At 47.5% G+C, this 24,889-nt stretch overlaps 1 protein-coding gene across 1 annotated transcript in view; it reads left to right on the forward strand.

Annotated features, from left to right (window-relative positions):
• DDC (dopa decarboxylase) overlaps positions 1-24,889 on the forward strand; it is a 270,084-nt gene that overhangs the window by 136,526 nt on the left and 108,669 nt on the right. Inside the window, exon 6 of the mRNA XM_088445615.1 lies at positions 22,264-22,407. Within this exon, the coding sequence (XP_088301741.1) occupies positions 22,264-22,407 (144 nt within the window). The remainder of the gene's footprint in view (positions 1-22,263; positions 22,408-24,889) is intronic.

Below are 24,889 nucleotides of genomic sequence, written 5' to 3' on the forward strand. Positions count from 1 at the left end.
GGTGAGGGAAGGGAATATGTTACAACATGGACGAGGGAGGGGAATGTGTTACTACAGGGGTGAGCAGGGTAATGTGCTACTCCAGAGGTGAAGGAAGGGAATAAGGGCCTGATTCAGAGCCGGACGCTCTGACAGAGTGCTAGCTCTGAATCAGGGTCGGCCCTCTGTTTTTTTTGAGCGGCCTCCTGGCTGCTCGCATAGCTGTGGCTGACCACCCACAGCTATAGCGAGCAGCCAGGAAGATGGTCGCGATGGTCAAGACCATCGCAACCATCGGGCTTGCGATGAGACCCTTGTGGTAGGGTCTCGTTGCCGCAAGCCCTAGAGTGTTTTTGGCTCTATCAGAGCCGAAAGCACTCCCACTGACATCACTTGTGATTCCCACTGGAATCCACCACCACAGGTCTCTCTGTACGTTCTGGAGGCTGGTCTCCCTGGAAGAGTTGATAATTCATTTTTATGAACATCATCTTCTCCACATTTTGTGGAAGCAACCTCCTACGCCTTTCGCTGACAAGGTTCCCAGCTGCACTAAACACTCTTTCGGAGTACACACTGGAGGGGGGGGCAACTCAGGTAAAATAGAGCCAGTTTGTACAAGGGCCTCCAAATTGCCTCTTTTTCCTGCCAGTACAGGTACGGACTGTCTGACATGCCTACTTGGATGCTGTCACCGATGTAATCCTCCACTATTCTGTCAATGGTGACAGTATCATATGTAGTGACAGTAGACATGTCAGAAATTGTTGGCACGTCCTTCAGTCCGGACCAGATGTCCAAACCGGCCCTTGACTTATGACACAGGCGCACACTTGGCGCTGATGCTGTGTTGATGCACGTGCGGCTACTGCGCATACATTTCGCACACAAACACAGAAAAAAAAGAATTGTTTATTGTTTGTGGAGTGCACTTTGGGGGTTACACCAACAGACTTATGGGACACAGGCGCACGCTTGGCGCTGCTCCTTTGTTGATGCACGTGCAGCTACAGTGCACACAATTCACAAACACAGAAAATATTTTTTTATTTTGTTTGGAGTGCACTTTGGGGGTTACAGCACGGTCAAGGCAGCCGACTCTTTATTTATGACATAGGCGCACGCTTGGCGTTACTTTGTTGATGCATGTGCGGCTACTGCGCATGCGCATGCGCCAACCAGTCAGTGCGGTTGGAAAATGTGTGTTCGCAAAATTGCGAGTGCCTGCTAATTTGAGTGACAGGATGAGGCGTTTGTGGGTGGTAACAGGGGAAGGTGCTTGAAAACGGGGATTGGAGATCCGTACGCAGGCGTGCCAAACAGTCAAAACGAGCGTTTTAAGGGTGTGCATAATTAACAAAACAGCGTCATCGACCACGTCACTTGGTTGTTTCTTAGCCTGAACTGTTCGCATGATTGCGGTAGGAAAATCCATCCACAAGCACTGCGAGCAGTTCAGACGCCTTTCGATGTACTCGATTAATCTAATAAATAGCGGAGATGACGTATGATGCGAGCGGCCAGGGGTCGTCTTTACAAAATAGCGAGCGCATGTTTCGTTCGCTCGCTCAGACATAGAGGCGTCAACAGACCGAAAAGAGCGAGCGCTCAATTTAAATAGTCGGCCCCTTTTTCTGAACGAGCGAGCGCAAATAGCGTCCGGCTCTGAATCAGGCCCACAATTCACAAACACAGAATAAAAATATATATATTTTTTTTTTTTTTGGAGTGCACTTTGGGGGAGCACCCCTGATACACAGATCACCCCCTGGACAACAATACAGCACCCCTCTAGGACTACAGCTTTTATGGGACACTGCACAACACAGTCCAGCCAGCCCCTATAGACTTTGGAGTGGACACAGGGCCTGATTCAGACCCGCTCGAAAGCGGGTCGATGGTGCCCTAGTGCGCATGCGCACGACGGAGGGAGCTCCGTCGTGCGCATGCGCGAGACCCACATAGCGACGACCAGCCATCGCTATGGGTCTCGCACCAAAGGGGGCATGCTGTCGATGGTGAGTGACAGCACGCCTCCTTTGGTGGGTGTGCCGGGGGCGTTGTTGCCCAGACGGAGGCGTTCCCATGGGAACGCCTACCGTCTGGGTCCGGCCCCACTGACATCACTAGTGATGTCAGTGGGAGTGCTTTTGGCTCTGATAGAGCCAAAAGCACTCCTGGGCTTGCGGCAGCGAGACCCTACCGAAGGGTCTCGTTGCAAGCCCGATGGTCGCGATGGTCTTGACCATCGCGACCATCTTTTTGGACGCTCACATAAGCTGTGGGTGGTCACCCACAGCTATGCGAGCGGCCAGGAGGCCGTTCCAATTTTAGGTAGGAGGGCCCTGATTCAGAGCGAGCGCTCTTGTCAGAGCGTCCGGCTCTGAATCAGGCCCACAGCCCCTATGGACAACTGAGTGCACAACACAGCCCAGCCAGCCCCTATGACAGCAGCACAACATAGCCCAGCCAGCCCCTATGGACAACAGCAGCACAACACAGCCCAGTTAGCCCCTATGGACTGAGTGGTCACAGCCCCTATGGACAACAGCAGCAGAACACAGCCCAGCCAGCCCTAGCTCCCACCCTCCCTCTTCACTGTCCACAGCCGGAGTGAGAAATGGCGCCGACGCGGGGACCTTTTATAGAGTCCAAAACACATGAGATCCGGAAGGCGGGATGATGACGTTTTGCCTCGATTTCAGCTCCGAGTCAGGTGGGAAAAGTCGAACATAAGTAAAGCAGAAATCATCAGTAGGATGGCAGTCGATTTTTCAGACCATGTTTCACATTGGTGGAAAGTACCAGAACCATCAACTTCAGACATGAAAATATTTCAGTTGCAAGAATCCAACCCTTTTGGTTGTATTTGAACTAAGGGCCTGATTCAGAGCCGGACGCTCTGACCAGAGCACTCGCTCTGAATCAGGGCCCTCCTCCATGAAAATGGAGCGGCCTCCTGGCCGCTCGCATAGCTGTGGGTGACCACCTACAGCATATGCGAACGGCCAAAAAGATGGTCGCGATGGTCTTGACCATCGCGACCATCGGACTTGCGACGGAGACCCTGCGGTCGGGTTTCCCAGCAACAAGCCCTAGAGTGATTTTGGCTCTATCAGAGCCAAAATCACTCCCACTGACATCACTAGTGATGTCAGTGGGGCCGGCTTCAGACGGTAGGCGTTCCCATGGTAATGTCTCCGTCTGGCCACCACGCCCCAGGCACGCCCACCAAAGGGGGCGTGCTGTCAATCAACATCGACAGCACGCCCCCTTTGGTGCGAGACCCGGAGCGATGGAAAGCCGTCGCTCCCCGGGTCTCGCGCATGCGCACGACGGAGCTCCCTCCGTCGTGTGCATGCGCAGTGGGGAACATCGACCCACTTGCGAGCGTACTGCTGCTCGCGAGTGGGTCTGAATGACCCCCTAAGCTAGAACCAGTATTTCTGGGGAACCTCCTTATTTCGACATAAGGGTGTGGTACATAAGAGTGTGGTATGAAAAATGTACCAGAATGTCGGCTGGTTCTGAATTTTGACATAGACTTTAGATCGACAACCAATATGTCAACTTTTAAAAATGTTGAAATGGTTAAAATGACAACATGTTCATAATGTCATAATTTAACATGTTGACATAATTATTTTTGCTTATTTTAGCCTAACCTTGACCCCAACCCTAAAAATAAGCAAGAAACTTTGTCGTTATTCTGGTGTTGGCATGTTAAATAGCAACATTATAAACATATCAACATTTTGATGACGGCATATTGGTTTTCAACCTAAATCCATGTCGACATTCAGAACCTGTAGACATTCTGACTGATACCCTATATAATTCCCTGGTTTATGCATAATACTTGCTAAAATCATACATTTTCAATCGTACAGGGCATAATAGCAAATTATCATACTTTATAAACATCTTCACCAACAAAATAACTATACCAGGTACACATCAGGCTACTCGTGTTTATGTACAATCAATTCCGTCTGTGCCATGATCACTACACGTCTAAACCACTGAGCCTTTCCTGCTCCTGAAACACAAGTGACATTGGGGAGATTTAATAAAGCTTGGAGAGACATACAATTATGAGAGATAAAGCACTGACCTATCAGCTCCTAACAGTCACTTTACAGGCTGTGTTTAAAAAATGACAGTTAGGAGCTGATCGGTTGGTGCTTTGGTGCAGTGGTTCTATTAGAGATTATTTTCTCCCTATCAGTATTAATTATCACAGTACTATAAATGCAATTATTATAAATTACAATAAATGATTGCTATTACATCAGCGTACTGACAGAAAATCCATCCCTTTTGACTAGGAACAGCTATGCCTTGAGGCACACTGCTAAAATGAACTGGAACAGATCTGGCAATGAACAAGATTTGTGTTGATAAGAGGAGATTTTAAAGGACCACTACACCTTAACCACAACTGCTGCATTATATAAAAATAACTGGCAACATCCACAACTCATTTCCCACCCACTAGTAGAACTAGTTTAGGATGTATTACACCTCTACAGGAGCTGTAATGAATGACATTGTCTTTTGTACATTTCCTTTCATTCCTTGGAGTGTGCACACATCTTCTACGCTGTCTCTCTCTTCCCAACTCTTCTAGGCTGACTGCAAGGAGAAGTTTTCCTGTAAACTCATCAAGACATTGAAAATTGTCTATTTAGCTGACCAGACAAGCATTGACAGCTGTATAATCAGCTTAATTGACAACCATATAAAGTCTGCAGTTTACTTTCAAACAAAAGTGTCTGTAATACCTCTTTTCCACCAAAAACCCAGGTCCGACCTGGGTTTTTGGACATGGTTCCAACCCTGGTCAGACCCATTTCAGACCCATTTACACTGCACCTTTGATCTGGGTTACTCCCAGGTCAGCCCTGTTCACACTGAACTCAGGTCTGCCCTGCTAAACCTGTGAGGTCATAAAAAGTGGGAGGTGAATGCTCCACAACCACCAATCCTCTCATTTTAGGCATGATCCAGGTCAGATAACCTGGGTTGCACCGTTTACACTGCACCATTACCTGGGTCCATCCTGGGTCCAACCCTGGTAGCTACCTGGGTTGGATTGCAGGGTCACTTGACCCAGGTTATTTTTCAGAGACCCTTTTACACTGAGCTGCGACCCGGGTAGACCCAGCAAAAACCCAGGTTTTTGCTCTGGTGTAAAAGGGGTATTATAGGGCTGATGGGGATAACTAGTCATTATTAAACTAAAGAAGCATCAAGGTGCTATGCACTGTACTCTCATAGAAATAAAGATATATTAGCCATAATACTCTTATTGGAAAAGGGAGATCAATTTTTTACTAAGTGCCTGATTCAGAGATGGATGCTAATGCGATCATATTACGCTGCATCGCAGGTAAAGATGCCCTACACGTTTCGGAATGATGGGCACAGGGGTCTTAGAGCTCTAAGGCTGGGTACACACTGGAGCGACGGGCATTCGTTCCAACATTGGAGCAAATGCTCGTGAACAGTGATTGTGCATCCACACTGGACGACTTTAATGAACGATGGAACAATCACTATTACGTCATTCATTAACAATGCTCTGCCTGCTAGCAATATTGCTTGGTCTGATGTGCAGCACATGAAACCTAGCGACCGCAGGAGCGCGCAGCGATGTAGGCAATATGCCACTACAAAACGGCACATCGGCCAGACATCGCTCTAGTACAGTGTTGGCTAACCTTGACACTCCAGCTGTTATGGAACTACATAACCCAGCATGCACTGCTACAGTTTTGCTATTAGGGCATGCTAAAACTGTGGCAGGGCATGCTGGGATATATAGTTCCACAACAGCTGGAGTGTCAAGGTTAGCCAACACTGCTCTAGTATGTACTCGGCTTTGGTCAGAATTTGCAGGAGAGATCTTTGCTATCTCCTGTGTTAAACTGGAAAAGGAAAATGTATAAATAAATGAAGCTACCTGTGCTGCCACCATCCTGTCTTCATATAGATGTAATATAAGGAGGATTATAATATTATCAAGGTTTTTGACATTTCTATGACCAAAAATGTTTCACGCTTATTTGAGAAAATAAAAGTCGCCAGGACGGCTGAGCAAAACTCAGTTTCCCAGTGATACTGGCTGGGAGCAGTAACCAGCAACTTACTGCATTGCCGGACAGTCGTGGCCCTCTAAGAGCATGATGTTATGCAGAGGAGGTGGGGCCGTTGGCAACGGGAAGTGCTGAGGACTGAGAATGCTCAGAGCAGCTGCACAGACTGTTGGGTGTCTGCCTGAAATACCCAAAGAACGCTTTGTGCGGCACTGCAGTAGTGATAATGGCTGCATGGTTACTGGCACACTGCTAGCCAGGTGCAAGGGGCATGGGGCAGCGACGGTGCCACCCACACAGCCCTGCTCTTTGTATGGTGACACCTGTCATACACCCCTAGTTATGGCCCTGCGCTTTTGAGAGGTAACAGGGGAGTGGCTAGTCAGACACGGGAGTGCCGCGGCCAGTGACTGCGTCTTTTATTGTAGTTGCACTGGCAACGACCATGTTCAAATAAACATTCTAAGCAATCATAGGGCTGCTCTAATGACCGATGCTGCAACCTTTTACGCAAAGCGGATGATTATAGCTGCAGCCAGCAGCTATAAAAAGACGCAGTCGCTGCTGCACTAGTGTCCACCCCTGAATCAGGCCCTTTATTTGTTTTAAAACCACATATTATTAAGGAGGTTTTAAAACTGCACACAAAGCGGCATTGGATGCATTCTGGCCCTATTCTCTAAACCTATTTTATGCCACGTAAATAGCTGATAGTTGATACTATAACAAGAAATGAGGGAAATACGTACTTTGTTACATGAATGTATTATAGATTTTCAGTAGTAGCGTTTAGATATAGTACAAAGCAGTAATGGAAAGAGTGGTTTAATACAGACAAATGCAAACTTCAAGCCACTTATTAAAATATAGCCATTTTGCAAAACAAATTGACTAATAAAAAACCCAGAGAGACGCGGCGGCCGCGGGGCATGCTGGGAGGGATCCGATCGGATCCCTCGTAGCAGCGCGATGCAGTAGAAGCCCATAGGCTTCTATGGGGTAAAGCCAGCAAAGGTTGGCATTACCCTCCGCATTGCAGCCCGGCGGCCAGCTGTTTGATGCATACGGAAAAAGCGGTAAACAGGGGTTTTGCCGCATTTTCCGTTTAGTGCATCCTGACCCAGAAGAGATAATGTTTTCAAAAAAAGCCAGCATGATAGTTTTAAAATGTCTAATTAACCATAGAATATTCTAAAGTTAGCATATCCTTCTTAGGGCTCTATTTATTAACATTATTTTTACTAAAATAAAGTGAAAAGGGTGTTTTCACACCCTTAATTAACACATTAATTTAGTATGACCTATAGTTATTACTACTCCAACCCCTAAGTATCACTTATTTTTAGTAAGCAGATCACATTTCCCATAATTGTAATGGGAAATGTGATCCGACCAAAGTTACTAAAAATAAATTGTAAAAAAATACCGGGGAAAGCCCTGTGATAATAACGCCACCTAGAGGTGGCATTATCCAGGGTCTCCTCCGGTTACTGGGCTCCTACTCTGCTCTAAAAGGCAGAGCAGAGCCCGGAGCCGGCCCCAGTGATCAGCTGTGTGGTCTAAACAGACCGCAAGCTGTTCACTGCAAAAAAAAATAAGAAAATAGTAAAAAAAAAATTCACTTACCTGACTCCAGGGACCAGTGATTGGGGCTCCGGTGATGAGTCCCCTCTGGTCAGCTGGTCTCCCATGCTACACTGCTGCCCAGTCATCAGGTGATCGTGTCCCAGTGCAGTATGGGATATCAGCTGACCGGAGGAATGGAAGACATCACTGGAGCACCGATGACTGCAGGTAAGTGCTATTAAGGGAGGGGGAAGGGGGGTCGCCCGTGGGGGTAGGGCGGGGCTTAGTGTCAGGGGAGGGGCTTAGCGCCAGGGGGGTAGCAGCGACGGTTGGTCGGCGCATGTGCGGGCACTAGTCACTGTATTTTTTTGTGAAAATATTGTAACTAGAGTGCGGAGGGGATTCGCAGGGACAGAGCTTTCCCGCAAGCTCTGGGCCTGATTCAGAGCCGCTCGTAAGCGGCCGCTCGTTCGCTCCAAGCCATGTTCGCACAACTGCGCATGCGTACGGCTCGTAATACGCATGCGCGAACCAGTTAGTGCGGTCGAAATTCATGTGCTTGCAAAATAGCGAATGCCTGCTAATTTGAGTGACAGAATGAGGCATTTGTGGGTGGTAACAGGGGAAGGTGCTTAAAAACGGGGAGTGGAGATCCGAACGCAGGCGTGCCAAACGGTCAAAACGGGCGTTTTAAGGGTGTGCATAATTAACAAAGCAGCGTCATCGACCACGTCACTTGGTTGTTTCTTAGCCTGAACTGCTCGCATGATTGCGGTAGGAAAATCCAACCACAAGCACTGCGAGCAGTTCATTCGCCTTTCGATGTACTCGATTAATCAAATAAATAGCGGAGATGACGTAGGATGCGAGCGGCCAGGGGGCGTTTTAAAAAAAAAAAAAGACCGCATGTTTTGTTTGCTCGTTCAGACACAGAGGCATCAACAGACCGCAAAGAGCGAATGGTCAATTTAAATATCCAGCCCCTTTTTCTGGACGAGCGAGCGCAAGGGATTTGAAGTAAATCCCTGTGATATTGCCTGAATTCGCAATGCGAATTCAGTGGGTAATATCACACTACAATCTGCATTACAAATGCGGATTGTAGTAAATAGAGCCCTTTGAAACAAGATTATGGATAAATAGATTTAAATTTGTGTGAAACCTAAATGTCAGCTTTTGTTTAATGTTAATCTTCTTTTGACGGTCCCTTTCAATATAAATAAATGTATGCTGCTGTAATATAAAAGCTGTGATGTGGGATAAAGGAGTACATTTGGTTCGGTACATTTCCTGTGTAATAATGAGTAGGATTAGGCTGCCTGTATTGACACTGCTCTAGGCTATAAAGGTATGAGAGATTCATTTGGTTTTATTTCCTGAAAGGGCAGCTGCCCTGTGCCTCCTCCTACTAGCTGGAGGGCTCTTGTTGAGGGAGCTGGTCTTTGTGTAGATACTCTGATAAAAGATGGGATCTGACAGCTAACACTGACTGCAGAAGGTCAGAGGGATTTTTGGCTGTGTACCGACTCACAATGGGAAATTTGTGTTAACCTTTAAGGGCCAAGAAACATTAGCCTTAAATTCATATTCCATTGATCAGAGCAGTGATTAAGCAAACAATTTTTCCTTGCATATTCAGAATGCAATTCAGTAAACAAAATGAATGCCAAATAGACTTACTCTTCTTTATGGTTAGATGTATAGAGACTACATAGAGACTGATGAGAGAGAGTTGGACATGTTTTGTGCCAAAAATGCCGGTGTAAAATGCATCAGAAAAAATTGTGCATTTTGCGTAGCTGGTAGAGCTGGAAGCATCCTGCATTACTGCAAGTAGCATATGCACCTACAGTATATTACACCAGGAGATGCTACTAGACTGTGCTAGTGCGTATAAGAAAAGTAGAAAATGCTAAAGTTACAGTACCAATATAGGGCCAGATGTACTAAGCTCTGAAACAGTGGCGTAACTACTGCCCCCGCAGCCCCCGCGGTGGCTTGGAGGTGCTGGGTAGCTTGGGGGCGACGGGGGCAGTAGTAGTAACTACGGAGGGTGCAGGGGGTGCGGTCGCACCCCCTGCACCCTCCATCTGCCGGGCACCCGCTGAGTGTGTTACCAGCGGGCGCCCGGCTCCTATTCAAACCCCCGGCGGCAGCCGGAGGACGGAGCTCCCATAGTGCCGAGGAGCGGATGCCGGGGACGGAGCTCAGGAGTGAGCTCCGTCTTCCGGGTCCCGCAGAGCACTATGGGAGTGACATAATGACGTCACTCCCATAGTGCCGAGGAGCGGACGCCGGGGTATGGACGGCAGCAGCATTGGAGCACAGGTAAGTGTCTGTGTTTTGTGTCTTTTGTGTGTGTGTGTGTTTGTTTGTGTGCGCGCGGAGGGGGGGAGCAACTACAGGAGGCTAACTACAGGCGGCTAACTACAGGCGGCTAACTACAGGCGGCTAACTACTAGAAGGGGCACTACAGGCGGCTAACTACGGGCGGCTAACTACAGGAGGCTAACTACAGGGGGCTAACTACAGGAGGCTAACTACAGGGGGCTAACTACAGGCGGCTAACTACAGGGGGCTAACTACAGGGGGCTAACTACTAGAAGGGGCACTACAGGCGGCTAACTACAGGCGGCTAACTACAGGGGGCTAACTACTAGAAGGGGCACTACAGGCGGCTAACTACAGGGGGCTAACTACAGGGGGCTAACTACAGGGGGCTAACTACAGGCGGCTAACTACTAGAAGGGGCACTACAGGGGGCTAACTACTAGAAGGGGCACTACAGGGGGCTAACTACTAGAAGGGGCACTACAGGGGGCCCTGCATAATGGGCACTACTACAGGGCGCCCTGCATAATGGGAACTACTACAGGGGGCATTGCATAAGGGGCACTACTACAGGGGGCATTGCATAAGGGGCACTACTACAGGAGCATTGCATAATGGGCACTACTACAGGGGACATTGCATAATGGGCACTACTACAGGGGACATTGCATAAGGGGCACTACTACAGGGGACATTGCATAAGGGGCACTACTACAGGGGGCATTGCATAATGGGCACTACTACAGGGGACATTGCATAATGGGCACTACTACAGGGGGCATTGCAAAAGGGGCACTACTACAGGGGGCATTGCATAAGGGGCACTACTACAGGGGGCATTGCATAAGGGGCACTAGTATAGGGGGCATTGCATTTTGGGGCACAACTACAGGGGGCACTGTATAAGGGGCACTAATTTGATACACAGTTTACAGGTTATAAACTATGTTCCCAATAATCTGGTTCTACACGGACATAAAAACTGTGCAACCTGTCTTGAGCTGAGGTGACGGACTGGCAGTAGCAGAAAGGAGGGTTGGTGAAGTAGATCTGTCAGGGTGGGATGTAATGGGCATTACTGTTTGGCATAATGTGTATTTGGCATTACTGTGTGCACAATGTGCTATTAGGGGCATTACTGTGTGGCATAATGTGAAATAGGGGCATTACAGCATGGCATAAATTTGTTATAAGCGCTTTACTGTCATTATGTGTTATATGTGGCATTATTGTGTGGGATGTGTAACGGGCATTGCTGTGTGGCATAATGTGTTGTAAGGGGCACTCCGGTGTGGCATAATGTGTTGTAAGGGGCATTCCGGTGTGGCACACTGTGTTATAAGTGGCATTACTTAGTGTGTCATAATGTGTAAGGCACGTTGCTGTATCATGTGGAGCAAAATTTATAGTTACGCCACTGCTCTGAAAAGTGACAAACTGGAGAGTGATAAACCACCAGCCAATCAGCTCCTAACTGTCATTTTTCAAACACAGCATGTAACATGAAATACAGGTGCAAATACAAAATCAAAGTACTAATGAACAGTCTCATAACAGGGCATCAGAGCAATCTGTGCACTGCCGCCCCTCCCCCTGAGCACATGCCATGATAAGGCTATTCCCCAGGATGCGCCAAACCGGAGCACCTCATCACTAGTGGGAGCATCCTAAGCACCCTCCGAGCAGTTGTACAGGCTGCAGGGTGCATGGCTGGAGCTCCGATACAAGCTGCAGGGTGCCTTTACAGACACCCTGCTAGTTAGATGCAGGGGCTGAGGGACTGTGACAGTGCCGCCCCAAGGGCTCTCTGCCGTATGCAACGGCACTGGCCGCAACGCCCATCCTACGGCCCTGATAATTAAGTTCAGGTAGAGACAAATCTGTTGTTTTGCTCTTAATAAAACATATAGGAATATGCTTTTGTGCGGTGGACCAATTGCAAAAAGCAAATTAATAATGCAAAAAGATCACTGCAGACTAGGGGTGAGCGGGTTCGGATTTCTGATATCCAAACCCCCCCGAGCCCCCCCGATCCGAGGCCGATCCGAGTCAGGCTCGACTTTTCCCGCCTGGCTCAGATCTGAAATCGAGGCAAAACGTCATCATCCCGCCTTCCGTTGGCCATAGGGGCTGGCTGTGTTGTGCTGTGCTGCTGTTGTCCATAGGGGCTGTGTCCACTCCTCCAAAGTCCATAGGGGCTGGCTGGGCTGTGTTGTGCAGTCAGTTGTCCATAGGGGCTGTGGGCCTGATTCAGACCCGCTCGCGAGCGCTGAGCGCTCGCAAGCGGGTCGATGTTGCCCAAGTGCGCATGTGCGAGACCCGAATAACGATGGCCAAGCCGTCGTTATGTGTCTCGCACCAAAGGGGGCGTGCTGTCGATGGTGATTGACAGCACGCCCCCTTTGGTGGCCGTGCCGGGGGCATGGCTGCCCAGATGGAGGCGTTCTCATGGGAACGCCTACCGTCTGGGGTCGGCCCCACTGACAACACTAGTGATGTCAGTGGGAGTGCTTTTGGCTCTGATAGAGCCAAAAGTGCTCCAGGGCTTGCGGCAGTGAGACCCTACCTTAGAATCTCGTCGCAAGCCCGATGGTCACCCACAGCTATGCGAGCGGCCAGGAGCCCGCTCTAAAAAGGAGGAGGGACGGCCCTGATTCAGAGCGAGCGCTCTGTCAGAGTGTCTGGCTCTGAATCAGGGCCTGTGTCCACTCCTGTGCAGTGTCCCAGTCCTAAAGGGGTGCTGTAGTGTTGTCCAGGGGGTGCTCTGTCCATCAGGGGTGCTCCCCCCAACTGCAAAAAAAATTATTTTTTCTGTGTAGCCGCACGTGCATCGAAAAAGTAGCGCCAAGCGTGCATCTGTGTCATAAGTAAAGGACCGGCTGGCTCGTCCATTAAAGGGTGCTGTAACACCCAAAGTGCACTCCAAATAATATATATATATTTTTTTCTGTGTTTGTGAATTGTGTGCGCAGTAGCCGCACGTGCATCACCAAAGTAGTGCCAACCGTGCGCCTGTGTCATAAGTAAAGGGCCGGCTGGCTTGTCTGTTAAAGGGCGGTGTAACCCCAAAGTGCACTCCAAACAAAATAAAATATTATTTTCTGTGTTTGTGAATTGTGTGCACTGTAGCTGCACGTGCATCAACAAAGGAGCAGCGCCAAGCATGCGCCTGTGTCCCATAAGTAAAGGGCCAGCTGGGTTGTCCGTTAAAGGGTGCTGTAACCCCCAAAGTGCTCTCCAAAAAAAATAAAATATATATTTTTTTGTGTTTGTGAATTGTGTGCGCAGTAGCCGCACGTGCATCAACAAAGTAGCGCCAAGCGTGCGTCTGTCTGTCATAAGTAAAGGGCCGGCTGGCTCGTCTGTTAAAGGGTGGTGTAACCCCCAAAGTGCACTCCAAACAAAATAAAAAAATATTTTCTGTGTTTGTTAATTGTGTGCACTGTAGCTGCACGTGCATCAACAAAGGAGCAGCGCCAAGCGTGCGCCTGTGTCCCATAAGTCTGTTAAAGGGTGGTGTAACCTCCAAAGTGCACTCCACAAAAAATAAACAATTCTTTTTTTTCTGTATTTGTGTGTGAAATGTATGCGCAGTAGCCGCACGTGCATCAACACAGCAGCAGCGCCAAGCGTGCGCCTGTGTCATGGGCCGGTTTGAACATCTGGTCCGGACTGTGCCAACAATTTCTGACATGTCTACTGTCACTGCATATGATACTGTCACCACTGACAGAATGGTGGAGGAATTATTTTCTGTGTTTGTGAATTGTGTGCACTGTGGCTGCACGTGCATCAACAAAGGAGCAGCGCCAAGCGTGCGCCTGTGTCATAAGTAAAGAGCCTGCTGGCTTGTCCGTTAAAGGGTGCTGTAACCCCCAAAGTGCACTCCAAAAAAAATAAAAAAATTCTTTTTTTTCTGTCTTTGTGAATTGTGTGCGCTGTAGCCGCACCTGCATCCTCAAAGCAGCAGCGACAAGCGTGCGTCTGTCTGTTAAAGGGTGGTGTAACCCACAAAGTGCGCTCCAACCAAAATAAAATAATCTTTTTTTCTGTGTTTGTGCGTGAAATGTATGCGCAGTAGCCGCACCTGCATCCTCAAAGCAGCAGCAACAAGCGTACGTCTGCCTGTTAAAGGGTGGTGTAACCCTGAAAGTGCAGTCCACAAAAAATAAAAAATTCTTATTTTTCTGTCTTTGTGAATTGTGTGGGCTGTAGCCGCACCTGCATCCTCAAAGCAGCAGCAACAAGCATGCGTCTATAGGTTAAAGGGTGGTGTAACCCTGAAAGTGCGCTCCACAAAAAATAAAAAATTCTTTTTTTTTCTGTCTTTGTAAATTGTGTGGGCTGTAGCCGCACCTGCATTCTCAAAGCAGCAGCGACAAGCGTGCGTCTGTCTGTTAAAAGATTACATCGGTGACAGAATCCAAGTAGGCATGTCAGACAGTCCGTACCTGTACTGGCAGGAAAAAGAGGCAATTTGGAGGCCCCTGTACAAACTGGCTCTATTTTACCTGAGTTGCCCCACCTCCAGTGTGTACTCCGAAAGAGTGTTTTAGTGCAGCCGGGAACCTTGTCAGTGAAAGGCATAGGAGGTTGCTTCCACAAAATGTGGAGAAGATGATGTTCATAAAAATGAATTATCAACTCTTCCAGGGAGACCAGCCTCCAGAACGTACAGAAGGACCTGTGGTGGTGGATTCCAGCGGGGATGAATTAATACTGTGAGGATGAGGCTGTACACAACATTGAAGAGGGTGAGGAATCGGTGGATGAGGAGGATGATGACGACATCTTGCCTCCGTAGAGCCAGTTTGTGCAGGGACAGATTAATTGCCAGCTTGTTTTGTGGGGGCCCAAACGAACCAATCATTTCAGCCACAGTTGTGTGGCAGACCCTGGCGCTGAAATGATTGGTTTGTTAAAGTGTGCATGTCCTGTTTATACAACATAAGGATGGGTGGGAGGGCCCAAGGACAATTCCATCTTGCACCTCTTTTTTTTCTTTGCATTATGTACTGTTTGGGGCCTAGTTTTTCAAACTGCCATCCTGTCTGCCACTGCAGTGTCACTCCTAGATGGGCCACGTGTTTGTGCCGCCCACTCGTGTCGCTTAGCATAGTCATCCAGCTACCTTGGTGCAACCTTTTGGACATAAAAACACTATTGTGAGTTGTTCAGAATAGACTGGAAATGAGTGGAAATTAAGGTTATTGAGGTTAATAATAGCATAGGAGCAGAAAAACCCACAAATTCTGTGATTTTAGCTGTTTTTATGCTTTTTTTAAAAAAAAAATACAGAACCCAAAACACGGAAGGGTGGCTTTGGCAAAACCAATCCAGATCCAAAACACGAAGAAAGATCCAGATCCAAAACCAAAACACAAAACACGAAAAGTGGCCGGTGCACACCCCTACTGCAGACACATTAATGCTGGGTACACACTGGCAGATATATTGGCCGATCAATTGGTCGGGCAATATATCGTGTGCCTGTTGGCCAGTTTGTACCTGTGATATGTCTGTGAACAACGTCGCCCACAGACATATCGCGTCGGCTGTGCTGCACAGCCGATGGCAGATATATTTGCAGATATCTGTCCATCGTGCTGTGTGTATGGGTGGTGGAGGGCGCGACCCCCGGCTAGATGGCAGATGATGGTGTGTCCTGTGTGTATGAACACCCATCATCTGCAGATCACTCGATTTGCAGATATATCTGTTAGGTGTGTACCCAGCTTAACTGTAATAGTATCAGTGGGAGAGATCAAGAAACACTCAACTAATTAGAAGCTACTAAATGTGTACATGAACATAAACACCAAAATATTAAATAAAATAATTCTATAAAAATAATTACAAATACATAATGAACTGCAGTGGTAATCCACTCAGTTATGTTTACAGCTCTCTTTTGATAAAAGATGGAGACCGAGTACATATAAGAATGTTCCAGTATTCCACCTATAAAGGAGGATGTAGATAGCAAGATCTTGCTTTCCCTACTTTTTCTTGAAGTGCAAGTCGTAGGTGATCTCAAACTGGAGATGTAGCTAAAAAGGCGGAAACCACATGTCTGCATAAAAAGTTAATTTTTTTACATTGTCCTTGCCTATAACCTGGGTAACTATGCAAAATAGGAGTAAATGACAGCACAGGTAGGCTGACTTCCAGAACAGAAATCAGTGTAGCTTCCAAAATAACTTTAGTTTCAGAACAAAGGGGGCGATTCAGCTGCGGATGGATATGCTATTGCAGCTGCTAACATGTTAGCAGCTGCGATAGGTGTAATATGGTAATGCAACAGGAGGTGTCACACCTCCTGTATGCATTACTGATCCAGGCTGCGTCCAAGGACACAGCATCGGATCATCTGCGATTCCTTCGGTCGTCTGAGTGACTGTGGGGTCAAGCAAGCCGGCCGCTGCAGATGAGTAAAAGAGGCCAGGAAATCTCCATCAGGCGACAGAGTTCCTGGCGTCTCCACTCCCCCCCCAATGGCGGCGACTCACCTCCATTTTGGGAAACGGAGGCCGTCACCGCCCCTGCCCTGCCCAGAACAGCAGCAGATTATCAATCACTGACAGCCTGCTGCCAGACTGCATGATGGATCGCAGTCCAGTATTGCACATGCGCAGTACTGGTCAGGCGCATGCGCAGATTATGGATAATCTTATGGATAATCGGGAATCTACGCAATCCCTATCACTGCGTTGGAGCTGAATCACCTTCTGAAAGCACTACGCAGACCACACTGAAGACCATGTCTAGCAGAGCTGCCATCAGGAGAGGAATGCCGGGACTGGAGTCCCATTCCTGGACAGAATGGGGCAAGGCCGCAGTGGCACTGTGTGACTGCAATCAATCTCCCTTGCTGTGTGTAATCTCCATATGCTAAGCACTGCCAGGATCAAAGATCGTGTATTAATTATGCAGTCTGCCACAGTCTGAATGTATCAAGTGGAATGTTTTGAGTACTGAGCTGCTTATGAGCCTGCCAGAGTGTGACAGCGGAATTAGTATGAAAGACCGGCGGCCCTATGGCCGGCGGTTCAAATCCCGACGGCGGCAGACTGACAGCAGTGAAAATCCCGACAGGGGATTTAGGTAAGTATAACTAACCCTACCCCCCCTAACCCTCCCTTAGGGGTGCCTAACCCTAACCTCCCCCCTAGTGCCTATCCCTAGCCCCCCCTAAGTACCTAAACCTAACCCCCCATCCCTGCAGCCTAAACCTGGGGGGGGGTGCCTAGCCATAACCTCCCCTCGGGGGTGCCTAACCTTAAACCCCCCTTCCCCTAGCCTAACAGTAACCCTCCCGGGGGTGTCCTAATTAAGTCCCCCACGGGAGCCCCTAACCTAACCCTCCCCCACCCCCGCAGCCCAACTTACCTTCATTCGGTATGCCAGGCATCGGGCTCCCAGCATGTAATTAGTACCCTGTCGGGGTTTGACAGTCGGGAAGCCGGCAGTCGGCATATCGACCGTCGGTTTTCTGACTGCATCCCATGACAGTGTGTATGAAGTAAGCCCCTCCGCCTCAGAACCTGTGTGATTTAAAAATGTCACAGTTTTATGGGAATGTGTGACAGTATGATGAAGTTCAAACCTAGGCAAAAACCTAATCCTGGTCAAAATACACCACCATGCCAAATTTGGTGGAGCTAGGTCCAAAACTCTGGCCGTGCATAAAGGACAAACAGACAGAGAGAGAGAGAGAGAGACACACACACACACACACTCTCTCTCTCTTCTCTCTCTATGGGCTCTATTTATCAACATTATTTTTACTAAAATAATGTGAAAAAGGGTGTTTTCACACCCTTTTCACATTATTTTAGTATCACCTATAGTTATTACAGGGCAATTGGAGTAGAATTCGTAAAATTCTACTCCAAGCCCTAAGTATCACTTATTTTTAGTAAAGCAGATCGCATTTCCCATAACTGTAATGGGAAATGTGATCTGACCATAGTTACTAAAAATAAATGTGAAAAAAATACCGGGGAAAGCCCTGTGATAATAACGCCACCTGGAGGGGCGTTATCCAGGGTCTCCCCCGGTTACCGGCCTCCTGCCCTGCTCTAACGGGGAGAGCAGAGCTGGGAGTCGGTCCCAGTAATCAGCTGTGTGGTCTAAACAGATCGCAAGCTGACTACTGTAAAAAAATAGTAAAAAAAAAAATTATTTACCTGACTCCAGGGACCGGTAATCGGGCCTCCGGTGATGACTCCCCTCCAGTCAGCTGGTCCCCCACAGTGCACTGCTGCCCGTTCATCAGGTGATCGGGCCCCAGTGCAGTATGGGAGATCACCTGACTGGAGGAATGGAGAACATCACCGGAGGCCTGGAGCATGCAGGTAAGTGTAAGTAAGGGAGAGGGGGGTTGTGGGGGGGTCGCGGGGTGTCCGCAATCGCGGGTGGTGGGGCTTAGCGCCGGAGGGGGGTAGCAGCAGCGACCGGTCGGTACATGTGCGGGCACTTAATCACGGTATTTTTTGCGAAAATACCGTGATAAGGCTCCGAAGGGGATTAGCAGGGACAGAGGTGGTCATTGAGACCTGCTCGCGAGCGCAGGACGCTCGCAAGCGGGTCGATGTTGCCCCACTGCGCATGCGCACGACGGAGGGAGCTCCGTCGTGCGCATGCGCGAGACCCAGATAGCAACGGGCTCTCCGTCGCTCCGGGTCTCGCACCAAAGGGCGTGCTGTCGATGTTGATTGACAGCACGCCCCCTTTGGTGGACGTGCCGGGGGCGTGGCTGCCAGACGGAGGCGTTCCCATGGGAACGCCTACCGTCTGAAGCCGGCCCCACTGACATCAGTAGTGATGTCAGTGGGAGTGATTTTGGCTCTGATAGAGCTAAAATCACTCCAGGGCTTGCGGCAGCGAGACCCTACCGCAGGGTCTCCGTCGCAAGCCCGATGGTCGCGATGGTCTTGACCATCGCGACCATCATCATGGACGCTCGCATAAGCTGTGGGTGGTCACCCACAGCTATGCGAGCGTCCAGGAGGACGCTCCATTTTCATGGAGGAGGGCCCTGATTCAGAGCGAGCGCTCTGGTAAGAGCGTTCGGCTCTGAATCAGGCCCAGAGCTTTATCGCAAGCTCTGTCCCTGCAAGGGATTTCTAGTAATGCGAATTCACTCGGTAATATCACACTACAATCTGCATTACCAATGTGGATTGTAGTAAATAGAGCCCTTTCTCTTTTATTATATAGATAATCAATTCGCTTCAGTAGATATTGCAAGCTTTTTTTGAACCTCCAAGCAGTACAAAGCAATATTGAAAATGTATTTTGGCCAGGGCATTGTTGAATTATCTAGTGGTTTTTGTTTTGCCTATACAATTATTTAATAGAAAAAAATTAAATAAGTGAGGAAGATTTGGAAGTAACTCATTGGGAACAAATAGATATGAGAAGTTAAATTTTGTGCAAATTGGTTTTGCACCAATACAATATTCGAGAAACAGATCTTAGTAGAAGTGCAATTTAATGATCTGGGGCTCCTTTTGTAGTCTTGGCAAAAATCCTGCACCTCAATTCTGCTGATGTAGGACTGTATACATTTGAATCCAAATACCACTAGCTAAATGCGCAAAACTTTGCGACCAAATGCGGAATGTGGTGAATATTTTATGGTAGTCTTAATAAGTTCACTTATCTAATGTGAAGTAATTAAGCCTCTTTGTTTATGAATAATTTACTTGTGGTAGCTGTTTTGCAATTTATATAAAATGCCACTTACAGTATATTACAGCCTTTTGATTGAATATTTTGCTCTCTTGTTATTTATATTGGCCCTGCAGATAATATCTAGCTCTTCATTCTAGTATAAGGGTTCTCTGGAACAGGGCTGTAACTAGGGTGGTGCGACATGTGCCATGGCACAGAGAACTGCAGGGCAAGGGGCGCTGCGAGGGCCTGTCCATTTTTTGTTTAGAATCATTCTCACTTGTAGCTTCCTCTCTTTTATCTCTGGCATCTCCTGGCCGACTACCCCTCTGTCTTGCCACCTCCCCAAGTACCTTCAGTCACATCCTCTTTTAATTAAGACACATTTCAAAATAATGTCATACCTGGGACTCAAACTTATCACCTCTCACATGGCAGTGTGAGACATCTGCCCAACAATTTCTGAAGGCAGACTTAAACACAGCCACCAATTCCCATCCCAGGTGTTACCAGCACACCTCAAGTGCCGTTGCTGGTGAGTTCAGCTGCCGCTGCAGGGTATATACACGAACCTCCCCACCACTGATGTTTGCTGTATATAAACTACAAGTAGCCCTCTTTCTATACCTTCAGTCGGTGTTCTGATGGACAAATCCTTCACAAGCGCTATGCTGCATCTAGAGCTGGTGAGCTATACTGCCTAATTATTGTCTATCATCGCTGCAGCCATTGGATTCACACTGTATTTGCCAGTGACACCTGGAATACAGTGGAACAACAGGACCGGTACCCTTTTTTCTGCATTGTACGGGGCAAATCAGATTTGTCATGCCCCTTCCTCATAAGGTCACAACCCTTGTTTGGGCAGGCATATTATGTCCCTATTAAACATGAGGGGCACCAATGCTCTTTCTGGCCCAGGGCACCAAAAAGTCTAGTTACTGTTCTGTTCTGGCAGCTCAGTATGTGCAGTACAGTACTATAGTGGCAGAAAGTATTTACAAAAAAACTGCTAGGTAACTGGCACACCCTGAAGTGTTTCAGATAGAGGGCCTGACTCAGTACCAGTCACAAGTGCAAGTACGGACGCAGATCGAGCAATCATTCATGCATATAAGCCGCACTGCGTGTGCGCTGCGATCGCTCTGCGCCTACGGACACACATAGGAATCACAGGCTTTCAGCGCTTGGGGGTGGTGACGGGGGAGTGATCAGAAAAACGCAGGAGTGTCTGTCTGTTTGAAGGCCGTTGCTTGGTTGGGCATAAATTAGCCACTGTGATTGCATAAGCAGCTTGAAAGCCCACTGCATGCGAGTAGACTTGTAGTGTCTGCAGCATGTCAGACCTGTTGTAAATGCTGCGTGAGTGGTCGATCTGCATTGATGGTACCGATGTTTACGCAGAAGAGCGTCATTGGAAGGCTATGAGAAAGCAGCAGTGGGCATCTTTCTGCTAGCTGAGCTTTGGAAAGCATTAGCATATTTTTGCCGCTGCGTTCCGTGTGAAATCACAGCTGCAATCGCAATTGCGAACGTACTGCATCAGACCCAGAATGCCTAATTTGTATGCTTGTATATATTGTTTCGCAGTGTTATTCAACATGGCTGCCCTGTAGTAGTAGTAGTAGCAGCACTATTACTATTATAATTTATTTATATATATATATCCACCAGTTATGCAGTTATAGAGAGAATATTTGTCATTCACATCAGTCCCTGCTCCATTGAAGCTTACAGTCTATGGGCCTGATTCAGACTCGGTCGCAAGCGCTAAGCGCTCACAACCGGGTCGATGTTTGCCCACTGGGCATGCGCACGACGGAGCCGGCTCCGTCGTGCGCATGCGCGAGACCCGGCTATCGATGGGTGCTCCATCGCTCCGGGTCTTACACCAAAGGGGGCGAGCTGTCGATGGTGATTGACAGCTCGCCCCGTTTGGTAGCTGGGCAGGGGGGGTGGCTGGCCAAACGGAGGTGTTCCCGAAGGAACGCCTGCCGTTTGGGGGCGGCCCCACTGACATCACCAGTGATGTCAGTGGGAGAGCTTCCGGCTCTATTAGAGCCAGAAGCTCTCTGGGGCTTGTGGCCACGAGACTCTACCACAAGGGTCTCGTCGCAAGCCCGATGGTCGCGATGGTCTTGACCATCGTGACCATCAACCTAGCCGTTCACAATAGCTGTGGGTAGTCACCCACAGCTATGCGAGCGGCCAGGAGGCCGCACAAAAAAAACCCAAAAACGCCCAGATTCAGAGCGAGCGCTCTTTCAGAGCGTCCGTCTCTGAATCAGGGCCTATATTCCCTAGCAAATAAGCACTAGGGGCTACATTGTTTAAGCCAAGTTTTGGAATGTGGGAGCCAGAGTGGTCGGAGGAAAACGAAACAAACAGAAGGAGAACATACAAAGTCTGCACAGATAGGGCACTTGTCTGAAATCGAAACTCATGTCCATTGTACTGTGAAGCAACAATGTTAACCATTGTGCCACCATGTTGCTCTCAATAAATAATAAGTCACTTATTTTGATCAATTGACCGTTGGTGACCCTTTCAGCAAGTGATCTATATTTTTCAGACTGTGTCAGGAAAATAAAATGCTGGTGTCTAATTGCAGGCTCACTCATCAGTGGAGAGGGCTGGACTGATCAGTGGGGTGAGAATGAGAAAAATCCAGACAGACGAGAACTTTGCCGTCCGTGGACTTGCTCTCAAAAAGGCTTTACAAGAAGACAAAGCAAAAGGTTTAATTCCAGTGTTTGTAAGTCCAAGTTAAATTCCTTAAAATAAATGGATTCACTATATCTAGTACAAACTTTGCACCTGGCGTTTCCTGTGTGTATATTTTATATATATTTTATTTCAGTTGTATATATTTGAACATTTTCTCCCATCTCTCTTTGGCCACCATTGTGTGCTATGTATGACACAGCTAGAATGGTGTGGACAGCCGACTCCCCTCTCATCGCCATTGGCGTTCATGTGTTCTCAACAATAACGGCCCACACAAAACCAATAACATAATTTTCCATCAGCAGTCAGAAAAAATATCACATAGATTTACTTTGTTTGTAAAATGTTATTCTTTTTTAATTCAATAGTTTTTATTGAAATTTTAGATTATAGACAAAATAAAACAAATAAAATACAGAAAATAAACGAAGTACACATACAATGTGACATACAACTGGAGTTGCATCAAAGTAGAGAGTGAAAAAAACTTATTGAGTTAAACAGGATATACTCATAATCCCCTATTATAATGTAAGAGTATACAAGAACCCAAAGGCGCCATTTGGGTTTACAAATCTTAATAGCAAAAGTAGTTAGAGGAGGCAAAACAAAATATTTGAACACAATGCCAATAAATTCCTAAATATACTAGCCGTATATCGCACAGATAATATCTGCCAAAATGACAATACTAAAAAAAAAAAATACACCAAAAACAAGCCTCCCCATAACCCCCACCCTGTATAACCAAACCCTACCTAGTTAAACTTTGGATCCATTAACACCCATCCTCCCTTAAACTATACTATTCTACAAACTCTCAACCCTCCCTAGACCCATATAGCGGATAATAAACCTACATATATAATAAGGGCAATAAAGTGAATGACCTAAGCTAGGCTAGACCAAGCTCTCCTGCGTTGTACAAAACTGGAGTACCTCCCATAGAGAATAATTGAAAATTTTACAGATACACATAAAACACAGCGGACATGGACTAAAATAAAGAATAAAAAAAGCAGGATATGCAGAATACACATTATTAGTAACTATTAGTAAGGCCTGATAATGGGCTGCAAATCATTAGACGGAAGTCTGGCCAGGTCTCAGTCCCTTGAAAGAATGGAACAGTCCCGTCACAGCTCACTCGATGAGAAACAGGAAAACTCTCAATACATTGACAGATATACATATAACATAGCGGATATGAAATAAAATAAAGAGAAAAAACACGATATGCAGAATACACATTATAAGTAACTATTAGTAAGGCCTGATAATGTCCTGCACATCATTAGACATTAGAATGGCCAGGCCTCAATCCCTTGAAAGGATGGAAATAAAGGAACAGTCCCGTCCCAGCTCGCTCGAGGAAAAACAGGAAAACTCTCAATACATTGACAGATATACATATAACATAGCGGATATGAAATAAAATAAAGAGAAAAAACAGGATATGCAGAATACACATTATAAGTAACTATTAGTAAGGCCTGATAATGTCCTGCACATCATTAGACATTAGAATGGCCAGGCCTCAATCCCTTGAAAGGATGGAAATAAAGGAACAGTCCCGTCCCAGCTCGCTCGAGGAAAAACAGGAAAACTCTCAATATACTTAAAGAATAAATCCCGTATTTTCAGTGCACCAAATAGAATCTTTCGAAGACCCACATCCATACCAAACAAGTCCAGGATGTAGATGGTCATATCCACTGTGAGAACTGCAAATTCAGACATCAGGTGAGTATCCAGCTTAACCCCTTCACAAAACTTCTGAGGTGTACAGCAGGAAGGAACAACGGGCCTGATTCAGCAAAGGACGCAAGGGAGAGAATGCACGGGCTCGGCCGCTGCGTGTATATGCTAATCAATGCATACACATAGCAACCGCAGCATAAGATGCAGACGCCGAGAACTACACAATGCCACCCACTTCCCTTTATTCAAAGCCTGAGTAGTCCGCAAGACAGCGGAAACATCAGTAACATTGAGAACCATAAAAACCATACGCGCAATAGAGGATGACCTGATGTCGTGCAGGATTTGGTCCACTTCCTGCGTGCATCGAGTCGTCTATCTGCATATGCCGTCGCACTGCCCTAATTATACACGACCCTATAATGGCGTCTCAACGCACAGGCATGCCTGCATTTGCCCAACCACCCCCGTCACCACCCACAAACAGCACTTCCTGTCAATCAATATCGGAAGGGTACGTGTACACACTGCATGTAGTCTGCGTACCCTTACCCGATCACACTGGCTAGTTTGAGCACATGCAGTGTGATGCATATGCATACGCAGTGCGAAAACATCGACCGAGTGCATGCGTTCTCTCCCTTGCGTCCCTTACTGAATCAGGCCCAACATCCACTGACATGGTGTCAAACTTACTGAGAAGTCTCTGTACAGAGGCATTGATTGATTGTAGAGAATTAGACATGATTGAAAGAAATAGCCACAGCAATTATAGAATCTCCATAGCCAGAGCCAGCAAACCAACAGGG

The sequence above is a fragment of the Taudactylus pleione genome, unplaced genomic scaffold (assembly GCF_031769625.1).
Source record: "Taudactylus pleione unplaced genomic scaffold, aTauple2 ptg000386l, whole genome shotgun sequence".
Classification (NCBI taxonomy): Eukaryota; Metazoa; Chordata; class Amphibia; order Anura; family Myobatrachidae; genus Taudactylus; species Taudactylus pleione.